Here is an 11,601-nt window from a genome sequence, read left to right as displayed (position 1 = left end):
AATATTATAATTTGGACATTCTTAATTGTTTAGTGCTTGACAAATTGCAATGCTATGTTTTAGGCTCAATTCCTATGAAAGTTAGGGGCCCTCTCCCCACTTACTCACCCGAAAAAAAAATGTTTCAGCCTAACTTTTTTATGAAAAGAGCTGGCAATGGAAATTAGGCTGGTTCCCTTAACTTAGCATGGGCATATCCGTCACGGTAATATTCTCTATATTAAAGAATGAAAGGTTGAAGTGCCCAAACTTTTGAGCAATGTTAAAATAAAAATAAAAAATAAAAAAAGACCAAAAAATATTAAAAAGGAAATGGTGCTCGAATCACCTTTTTGGAAAACCGGTATGGTGCTCGAATCACCTATCTGAAAAACTGGTTCGGATTTGTGGATCAGCGGTTCAGATCAATGTGCAAGATTTAGCCTTGAATTTTTTTAAAACAATACTATCATTTCTTAAAAATATAGCGTTTTAGGTATTTAAGAAAAAATAGTATTATATTATAATGCTTATTATTTTAATATAAATATATAAATACTGAGGACATGTCTCATGTATGAGTTTCTGTTGTCCACTACATTGATATTATAGTTAAATAGTGAACTTATAAGACAAAAATGACTATATTTGGGAATGGGGAAAACATGAAAGGGAAATTATGAGAAATATACGTTAATTTTAGTTTAATTGAAAAAAAAAATAATCCAAAACCTTGTCTACATCATTTTTTCTCACTTTCGATTTTTTTTACCAAAATAATATTCGCGGTAGTCGTATTATCGTGAAGAATATTACGTTACTTTTAAGTACCCTAATGTTTAGCGCATTTTATAAGATACTTTAAATACGTAATAGTTAATGCATTTTATATTATAGTTTAAGTACCGTAATATTTGTATTTTATACGGTACTTTAAGTACCAAAATGTTGAATGCATTTTATATTGCACCTTTAATCCAGTAATATCTCCACTTCTATAGAACAGTGAACTCCTAGCACCGCTTTTTACTATGGCGGATTCTCACTCTCTCAGGCATTTTGGCGAATTGGGTTCGCAGAATTTGATGATCCAACAATATTTTCAGAATTAAATGGCCTGCTGGAACTACCACCCCCCTTTCCCATTCAAAAAAAAAAAAAAAACTTCCACCCCCCTTTCTTCCTCTTCGCTCTGCTTCTCAACCAACCCTTCTTTGTCTTCAAACCCTCTATAGAAATGCCAGACTCTACAAGATCTCGTCGCATGAAATGTTGCACTAATGGAGAGAGCCCAATAGCTCTCTGAAATTCATCGATGGTGACCAAACGATCAGAGCCCAGTCTTCTCAGCATGCTTAAAACCCCTATCTCTTCCAAACCACCACTGTCGGGAGACTCAACTGGTCCATTGGACCAACTCATGAGAGATGATCTACCCGATGAAAAATTGCTTTCAAAATCCGAGCTCATTAGAACGGCCTCACTGTTCTCTTTTAACCTTTCAAAGTCCGGTGGTTCGAGTACCGTAATAAGTGATATAAGTGATATTGAGGTATTAATGTTAAAGTACCAGGGAAATGCAAACATTAATGTATTTAAAGTACTGTATAAAATAGGTTAAACATTATGGTACTTAAAGTATCGTATAAAATGCACTAAACATTATGGTACTTAAAGTACCGTGATGTTCTTCACAATAATACGACTAACGTGAACTTTAATTTAGTAAAAAAAAACCGAAAAAAGAGAAAAAATGGTGTAGACGAGGTTTACGAAAGTTTGGGGTTTTTTTTTCCAATTAAGCTAAAATTAATATATATTTCTGATAATTTCCCAAGATTAAACTATGAAAGCAAAATAGTAAATTTACAAGAAAATATAAATATTTTTCGGAATGGAGAAAAGACTTAAGAAAAATGAAAACGATATTTTGAGGAATGGATATGAACGAAGATATTGGGTATAAGTAAAAGTGTTTAGTTTGATCGAATAAATATCCAAATTAATTTTGAAAATAAAATAAGATTGTCTTTTATAAAAATAGAATAATATATATTTACAAGATTTCTTTGAGGGAAAAGTTTTAAAAAAATAAGACGAGGGTGGTGTGAACTAACTAAAATATATTTTAAATATGGTAACTTTCATTATTTTCCTAATATTAGAAGAACCTAGAAAGGCCCTTAGGAACCACACTATTCCAAAAAACTTCGGACCACAAAACACCATATTCTATAGTCCACATTCCAATATCCCTTATCCCTTTAAACTCTCATTCAAATTTAAAAATAATCCAAAAATAAGATAAAGATAGTAATTAATTTTGAAAACAAGATGATACATATCAAAATGCATGAGAGATAGCGTGATTGAAATCCCGGAATTCTAGTGCACTTTGATCGGATCGACACAAAGTGTGTCGTCTAGAGTGACACAAAGTGTGCTGCCCAGAGCGGCACACTGTGTGTCGCCAAGAGCGACACATATTATGTCGCTTAGACCATTTTGTGTCTCTTCATTGTATCTGGGTAGAAATAGGTAATGTGACACAATTTGTGTCAACTGGTCATGTTTGACTGGAGTGACACACTTTATGTCACCCAGACCATTTTGTGTCTATCACTGTATCTAGTTAATATTAGGTCTTGCGACATAGTTTGTGTCGATTGGTCATGTTTGACCAGAGCGACACACTTAGAGACGCCTAAACTTTGACCACATGAATTTCGAATTTTGAACTCTAACCGACTAGATAAGCATCCTTAACCTTTTCTTGATGACTATGAGGTCTATAAAAGGACTTGAGAGTCCGACCTCTTAAGGGTTGGTTAATCAAGTTCTATTTAGACTATGTGAGTGTAGATAAAACTCTTAGCCTTCTAGTATCATCAATCCCAATTAGAGAGTCCTAAGTTCTAGCCTTTAACCATTAGATCAGGAACCTAACAATCTCATTTCAACCAAAGATACTACTTGGTCCATTTTGAAGAGGAAAAGGAGAACGAACGATGTAAACTGAAGTCGTGGTCTTGATACGGGAGAAGCTTCAAGCTCCAAGGGTCTTTGGCCAATTGGCCGGGTTAGGTAAGTCTTTCTTCCTCGCTTTTTCAGTTATATTCATTTCTAATTAGGACTTAGTTGATTTCATTGCTTCGAGTATTTTAGTGCAAATTTTATGCTGGTTTTGCCAATAATCTAAATGAGGATTTGTTTATTTGGCTATATCAGCCCCTAAATTAATTCAATTGATCCCACGACTTCTCCATTCTTGTAAATAACAAGTTTGTAATGTCAGATCGGGAGATTCTTCATTTAGAAATCTCTCAGATATGTGGTTTAAATAATAATGTTTTCCATTTTTTTATTAGAATGCATTATTTCATTGAGTGACTTAAGTGGGACTCAATTATAAAATGGGATTGTATACAATGAGACCATTTACCTATTATACAAAGAGGACACAATTGCTTATAACTATTCGATGTGAAATTTGGTAGTTTGAGTGTGTCACAAAGTTCAAACAAATTTCTTTTAAGCTTTGTGTTTAGTCAATAGAATAACTGCAACCACCCAATTTCACATCCAAATGTCAATACTAATTGTGACCACTTTTTTCAAAAGATAAATGGTCTCATTGTATACTTTTCCATATCTTGAAATACCCTATCTTGTTCTGATTCCAATCATAGAACAAGATATTTTTATGAAAAAGTACAAGTTTTGTGTTTAAACTCCCATTAAGCGAGGTGGTTTTTTCACTTGGCTTAGGTCACTTGAGCCAAAATAAAAAAACTAACCCCGGTTTTGAATCCAAAACAAGACTTTTCAATTAAAAGAACTTGTTCTAAGGTAGGGTAAGCAAAGAACCGGGCTAGTATTGATCCGAGCCTGGCCTTGGTCCCTTGATAGTTGGCCCTAGCCCAGACCAAGCCAAAGGTGCCCTAGCCTAAGCTTTGGTCGAGCCAGGCATGGCCTAATAGAAAAAACAAAGAAATGTTTAAAAACAAGTTAGGGTTGCGCAGAACTGGGCTGGGCAGACCCTAGCCTAGGCATGGCTCTACTCAGCCTATTCATCACGCCTGACTTGTCCTCAGGCCACATTTTGTGGCCTAGGCGTGCTTTTTAAGGGTTAGGCTTATCAAGACTACTTGGCCCATTGGCAGCCCTATTCCATGGTTTGGAACCTAAAATATGCTTGGACATTTTAAGTCATTTAGGTCAAGTGACTTACGTGAGTGCTCTCACTTGTTTAGGTTTTAGAACTGATCAATTTGGGTATATATATATATATATATATATATATATATATATATATAGTTATGTTAGGGTGCTCACATTATATAACATTTTATAATTGTACTCAACAAATTTTGGATATTGATATACCATTGTTTTGTGATACATTATTTTTTAGTAAGAATATTTTTTGTCATTAGAAGAGGTGTGACATCATCCACATAGGGTGTGATATCACCACATGGAGCATTAAATGTCACTAATGTATTTCATATGTGTGATATCACACCCTATGTAGATGAAGTCTCACTCCTCATAATGACCACAAATACTTATACTAAAAAAATTATTTCATATATAAAGTATACGAATAGACCATTTACTTTTAGTACAAAGAGGAGGTCACAATCATTTTTGTCTATTAAATTTCAAATCATATGATTGTAAAATAGTACAAAGAGACCCTTTACTTTTGGTACAAGGAGGAGGTCACAATCACTCTTATCAATTAGATTTCAAATCATGTAGTTGTAAGAATGTCATTAACTAGACTCAAAGTTCAAAAATAATTTCTCCACTTTTGTGAGCCATCCAATTTTATATTTAATGGCTATGAATAATTGTGACCTTCATGTAACAAAAATAAATAGTCTTATAGTATACAATCAAAACAAAAAAGACACGGTTTCCATGCGATCACATATTGTACAAATACAGGCTTGGCAATAAATATGTTTTTTTTTAATATAATTTGATCCTAAGTTTTAGATAATATATAATATTTAACATGGAGATCATGAATATGAAAAAAAAAAAAAAAAAAGAGAAAAATGACATTTACTCTCTCCCCGAAACTTCCATCCCTATTAGCCCAATGGGTTGACCAAAATCCCTTATACCCCCTCAAATTTAAAATCTTGGGACTGTTAGCCTCATAATTATATTTTTTTTATGTTTTTTTTAACAAATTTGATCTTTTTATTTTACAAAATTTTCCCTTCCTTTTCTCTTCCGTTGCATAAAACCAATCTCACCTTCATGGATCTCACTCTATAAATTTAGACATGAAAAAGAAAAATGAATTTTTCTTTAACATTATGACCTATTTTACAATTATATCTTGTTTGAACTTGAAAATTGATTAATCAATATATTTGTTATTATTGTTAATGGTTATCATTATTTATTTATTAAAATACTTTATCAAAATACTTATAAGAGTTGAAATATTTAACAATTAATCTATTATTGTTGTTATTATTATAATTATTCATTAATTATAACTACTATAAATTATTATTATCAATAAAATTTATATATCAAGTCACATAAAAAATATGGATGACTAATGTATGGGTTTGGTATTTTGTAAAACAAAAAGATCAAATTTATAAAAAGAACAAAGAAAATTATAATTAGAGGGCTAATGGTCACAAAGTTTAAAACTTGAGGGGTTGGTTGCAAGGGATTTTAGTTAACTTAGGAGATTTAATAGAAATGAAACTTTCAGGAAAAGATTAGAGGTCATTTTCTCAAAAAAAAATTATATTAAGAAAACATTTGGACCAGTTACAATTGTTTTTAGATGGACCACCTACAATTGTTTTTAGATGAACCATCTATTATGAATGTTTTATATCTCTGGACCGCATATTGTACAAATGCATTATATAATTTTCGAAACAGGAATAAAAAAAAAAAAAAAAGGAAGAAGAAATAACATCAAACATTTGAAACTGTATTTAAATCACAATGTTAGTGAAATTAAATTTAGATTTATGATGACTTTCGCAAGTGTATTAGGCAGCCCTAACGCCGTTGCGAATCAGTCAAAATTTCGCCGAAAAACTCTAAGAGGGACGATATTTGTGATAGATTTCGCGCAATTTAAATCATCGTTCCTTCTTTCTGGAAAGTCCTGGGGGCCACACCGATATTTCTAGCCATAACCGGGTACTTTTCGTAGCTTCCGGACTAATGCGTAGTGTGTGAGATTTAGAAGGGATCGTGTGATGACGCCAGCCCTATATCTCACACGTGTGTAACATACCAGGGGCGGCATCTTGAAGTCCATTCAAACATGCACTCGCAGGCAAGGGCCAACTCGTGATCCAAACCGTCGGATTGTATTGCCACGTCATCGATCCGCGATTAAGTCAGATCGGACGGCTGCGGGAGCCTGTTGAGCGATAACCGTGGCGGTCTGTAGCGTTTCTGGAATTGCAGTGGAGCTCTCTCTCTCCTCAGATTTTTCTCTCTCTAAATTCCCTCTCTCTTCTTGAACCTCTGAAATTCTCTCTCCTCCCTCTCTGTTGAGAGATTGTCTCTTTGGCCTTTAGAATTTATTTCTTTCTTTCTTTCTTTTTCCTGGTTTTGGTTTTGGATCTCAGGGATGAAGGCCGCTGATGGTAAAGAAGAGGAACCAGTTAAGGTTTCTAATGGCTATGGGGATTTCGAAAACGAGGATGATGATGATGTTGAAGAGATTGTTGAGGTAAAAGATGATGATGATGATGATGACGATGATGATGTTGATGATCATGATGGTGGAGATGATGATGATGGTGATGGAGGTGACGACGATGACGATGATGAGGATGAGGAAGGAGATGAAGAGGAAGATGACCCTTTGCCATCTGTTCCTCCTGCTGCTCCCTCTCAGGTTCAGTCAATAGAAGATGATGGCGATAGTGATGATGATGATGATGATGATGATGATGACGATGACGACGACGACGACGACGACGATGACAATGACGACGACGATGATGATGGAGAGGAGGAAGAGGTAAAGTGTGTTGTTTGATTAATTTTCCAGTTTTTGTGCTTTAATTTTTGGATGCAATTGCTCTGTTTTTTTATGTGTTCTTTTTCTGATATGCGAAGTTATTTTTCTCTTTGTTTTATCAAATATAGAAGCTATGTTTTCTTTGTTATTTGGTGAAAATATATCGACAACGTTTGCTTCTTTAGAGAAAGGGGTTTTCTTCTTGTTTTCATATTTCAAGGTCCATCATGTTATTATTTATTTACTTTTTCACGCTTCTATGTTTCGATCTGGAGCAGGAAGAGCTAGATAATTCTTATTAAATGATTTCAGCTGTGGATGTTACTGTTCGTAATTTAGGGTTTTGATCCAGCTTTTTTTTTTTTTTTTTTAGCTTTCGTTGTTTTAATCGTTATTTTCCATAATTTTCCATTTTTCTTAATTTATCTATGCATCTTAGTCTGCTGAATATGATTGTCCTCACGAGTTATGCGAATTTTCCGAACGTTTTGACATGGAAATACAGATCCGTTATTCATTTCGGCGGTTTTACTTTTACGTCCCTGCAAAATTCGTTGGGACTTATCATCTCTCTCTCTGTTTTCTCAAACCTTCTGATTCTTCCTCGCTCAATTCTCTCTCTCTCTCTCTCAAGCATGGTCTACTCATCAGTGGTTATTTTTGCTGGTTGCTGGTTTTCTTGTTTTCTATGTTCTCTATTTGATCTACTTTTGAGAATTTTCAATGGATGGTTTTTTTAGTGATACTTCGTTTAGAGGGCGATATTATTGGTTTCTGCAACTGGTTTTGGTAATTGGGTATTTCATGGAATAATCTTGTACTGCGACTGGTCACTCTTTTTGTTGCTTGCGAGAAAAGGAAACCCTCTTGACCCACTTTTCAAATTGTTTTTTTCCTTATGAATGATACAACATGTAGGCCTTTACTCACCCACGGTTGGTTTTGACCTGGTATTTTGGTTTTCCAAATTTATTTCAATGATCATGGTTTATATGTTTTCAAGATTTTTGGATCGCTCTCTCCTCTGCTAAACTTCTTTCTGTGACCATGTGTTCTTTCAGTTTTTGTCATTTTCCAAGTGTGCTAAGTAGGGTTTTTAAAACCCTGGCAGCCCGGTGGATCCCCGTGGAACCGATCCGGGTCCATGAAAAATTGGGAAAGAAATAAAAAAAATGGGACGGACCTGGATGCCCGGCATTTTTTTTAAGAGTGAAGTCCTGACCCGACCTTGTGATTTCCATTTTTGCTTTGCAATATTCGTTTGTTAATTCTATCCTAATTAGTTTGAGAAAAAGATTTTAAAATGATAAATATTTGACTTGTTACTAGTGTGTTTCTATTCTTTATTCTTAATTCCTTTGTAAAGAAACTAATCCATACTTCTTCCTTTTGGAAAATAAAACCCCACTTCTAGTTTAGATCTACATGACCTGGGGGAACAAAAACCCCATTTCTTGTTCAGATTTTCTAGTATTGGTATCACGTATTGGCTTTTTTTCGAAGTTTATAAACACCTTGTTGTTGTTCATTGAATTCTTGAGCCCTTTTACATTGTAACTTGCGTAGCTTCCCCATTTCCTATTTTAGGAGAAGCTAAGAGACATAACTGTGCTCTGATGCATGAGCCCAAGTCGATTTGGAGAGAGTTGGAAACTATTACTAATACATATCCTATTAAATTTATAAATTTTGTATGGTTTGAAGTTTAAAATTTGAATAAGTTTATTCTCAATATGCGATATGTGATATTTTTATATATATAAAAATATGATATAATAAGATAATATTTTCAAATACAATAAATTACAAAATTGACACAAATATATATATATTTTTATAGAAAAATATCTCCTTATCCTTTATTTTTTGACTTCGATATCTCATGATACCCAATAATTGAAAATATTACTTGTAAGCAAAAAGTCTCGATCTTTTCTATCTTACAATCCCCTAGACCCCTTTGACCATGAATTTTTTATTCAAAGAAACACTAAAATGACACTTTTTCCAAAAAAATTTCTTTTTTGCTAACGTTTTCTCTTTCAAATCACTGTTAACGTTTTCACGTTTTCTCCGTTTTCTCTATCTCAGATCACCGTCTCTCTCTCAACTCCATCTCTCTTTGTAAAATCCAAAGTTACCGAGAAGTTCTCCTCTCTACATTCTCTCTCTAAAAATTACCCTCTCTTCAAAAAAAGTTATCCCAAACCGGTATGGTCAGTCCCATATTTTGATATGTCTTTGCAAGGAGAGTCGATGTAGAGAGGGGAGATGTCTTTGCAAGGAGAGTTGATGTAGAGAGGAGAGTCAATGTAGAGAGGGGAGATGTCTTTGCAAGGAGAGTTGATGTAGAGAGGAGAGTCGATGTACAGAGGGGAGATGTCTTTGCAAGGAGAGTTGATGTAGAGTACAGGGGGGAGATAATTTTTATAGAGAGATGAGAGAGAGACGAACCTCTCTACATCTTTGGGTTTTAGAGAGATGGAGTTGAGAGAGACGGTGCGTTGAGAGAAAGAACGTTAATGGAGAGGGTGTCATTTTAGTGTTGTTTTGGATAAAAAATTCATGGTCAAAAGGGTTCAAGAGGTTATAAGATGGAAAAGTTGGAGGCTTTTTGTTTACAAGTAATATTTTCAATCCTTGAGACTCATGAGATATAAAAGTCAAAAATATGGGATAAGGAGATATTTTTTCTATTTTTATATATAGAGAACTTTACTACAAGGAGCCCAAAGTTCTGGCCGTTAGGCCCGGCCGCCTAGCTTTTTTTGAAACCTTGTTTAATATAATTTGATCCTAATTTTTAGATAATATATTGTCTTTAATATGGAGATCATGAATTTGAAACCTTGTATAAATATAATTTGATCCTAATTTTTAGAGAATATATAATCTTTAATATGGAAAGCATGAATTTGAAACCTTGTTTAAATATAATTTGATCTTAATTTTTAGAGAATATATGATCTTTAACATGGAGATCATGAATATGAAAAAGAATAAATTGAAAACTGAAAAGAATAATTATATTAAAAAAAATTTGGACAGTTGGTTACAATTGTGTTTAGATGGACCACCTATTTGCCTCCATACGTAAGCTGGGTGCTTTATACCTTTGGACCGCATATTGTAGAAATGCGGTCCAACCGGCATGAACCTTCCTTGGTTCATACGAGTAGAAAAAAAACAGCATTTCTCTTTGTACTTACTACTTTCATCTAATCCATATAGCACTGCCAACTACCGAAGTGGCAATCCTTTAACTTTATTTTTGTCTTAATTAGTTCTCTTGTGGAATACACAAATTCCGAACCCAGCAGATGCCTCTTAATTTTCTCACTCTTTATTTGTCTTGTCAAATTTCATTAATATGATACGGTCACAGGAAGAATTGGGGACCGAGTATCTTGTTAGGCCGGTGGGGCGTGCAGAAGATGAGGAGGATGCCAGTGATTTCGAGCCTGGAGAAGGGAATGATGAGGAAGAAGATGATGTAGATGAAGAAGATGACGGCGATGATGGTGGTGACCAAGTTGGAGTTGCAGGGAAAGGAGAGAAGAGGAAGAGGCCCGGAGATGAAGATGACTCTGAGGATGAGGATGAAGACAGGCCACCAAAGCGATAGCCATATCTCTCACACACACACCCATGGTCATGCTTGGGTTGTTTTCTGTTTTCTTTTTTTTTTCCTGTTTTTTGGTCTAGTCCAGACTGGCCTTCCTCATGGCCACCCTCTCTCTCTAATCTCGACTTGATGGTGCAATACAGATAGGAAGTTGGGCGAGTGTGGAAACAGTACAAGGTTGGTATTTGAAAAGGCTTTTGGGTTTTCTTTCTTCTGCTTTTGTTCTTCAAAATTTTCGAGTTGTTTAACAGTAATCTTTGTAACATTTTCCACTACTGCTTTTTCTATGAATTTCAGAGTTATTTGAGTCCAAATGTTTATTCGCTTTGTAATGTTTGGCCTGAATAACTTCCTGACATTGGTCCGTTGTCTATTTTTCAATGAAAAAGGTGGATGTTATTAAGGGTGAAAAGGGCGGCTATGGAAAAAAAAACAAGAGAAAAAAAGCATGTCACAAGTTTGGAAAAAGTTTTGGAAGGGTGCTGCATCTCAAGAATATTAGAAGAGGTTGTTTGCATGTCCAAAAATTCTTAAATCGATCTTTTTTAAGTCTTAGAAACAATGCATCTTATAACGTATTTTTTTATACCATCAATTATTCAAGGTTTTCAAGTGTTCATAAAGCAGCTCAATCTATCCTATTTTTTAAGCTTTAAATTTATAGTTAGAGATGAAGAGTCTTGTTTTAAAGCCTCAACCTTATACACTACAAATCAAGACTCTTTACCTCTAGCCCAGGGTCATAATCAACCTTCAGTATGACATCAGGAGCTTTACTCTTGAGGTGTACATATGCATGCAGGTTGGAAGTGAAATTTGCGGCTCACGAAAAAACATGCATGTAGCCTGTGTACAACACAAGGAACCGCATGCCACCCATTGTCATACATAAAAGACCAATAGCACAGTTGCTCTCGATTAGCGTCCCTTGTTACCCATTCCTTTTGAAAGACAAGAAAATATGAAAATATAT

At 34.5% G+C, this 11,601-nt stretch overlaps 1 protein-coding gene across 2 annotated transcripts; it reads left to right on the top strand.

Annotated features, from left to right (window-relative positions):
- Positions 1–6,267: 6,267 nt before the first annotated feature.
- On the top strand, positions 6,268–10,942 carry LOC18431456 (nucleolin). 2 transcript variants are annotated; one of them, XM_011623993.3, is made up of 3 exons: positions 6,268–6,416; positions 6,606–7,003; positions 10,389–10,942. In XM_011623993.3, the coding sequence occupies exons 2-3, from the start codon at positions 6,608–6,610 to the stop codon at positions 10,626–10,628; spliced, it is 636 nt and encodes a 211-aa protein (XP_011622295.2). In that variant the 5' UTR covers positions 6,268–6,416; positions 6,606–6,607; the 3' UTR covers positions 10,629–10,942. The 2 variants fall into 2 exon arrangements, with proteins under 2 accessions (XP_011622295.2, XP_020521025.2); XM_020665366.2 differs by having other exon boundaries at positions 6,268–6,440.
- Positions 10,943–11,601: the final 659 nt, after the last annotated feature.

The sequence above is a fragment of the Amborella trichopoda genome, chromosome 2, assembly GCF_054954075.1.
Source record: "Amborella trichopoda isolate Santa Cruz 75 chromosome 2, AtrichopodaSantaCruz75HAP2 v2.0, whole genome shotgun sequence".
Lineage (NCBI taxonomy): Eukaryota > Viridiplantae > Streptophyta > Magnoliopsida > Amborellales > Amborellaceae > Amborella > Amborella trichopoda.
Note: the sequence above shows the minus strand (reverse complement) of the source record. Positions and strands in the feature narration are given on the sequence as shown.

What these genes read in the sequence shown, in the direction of transcription:
- LOC18431456 (XM_011623993.3), top strand. Translation starts at nt 6,608, where the DNA reads ATGAAGGCCGCTGATGGTAAAGAAGAGGAACCAGTTAAGGTTTCTAAT. An exon ending in ATGATGGAGAGGAGGAAGAG is followed by an intron (nt 7,004 to 10,388) that starts GTAAAGTGTGTT and finishes ATACGGTCACAG; the next exon opens with GAAGAATTGGGGACCGAGTA.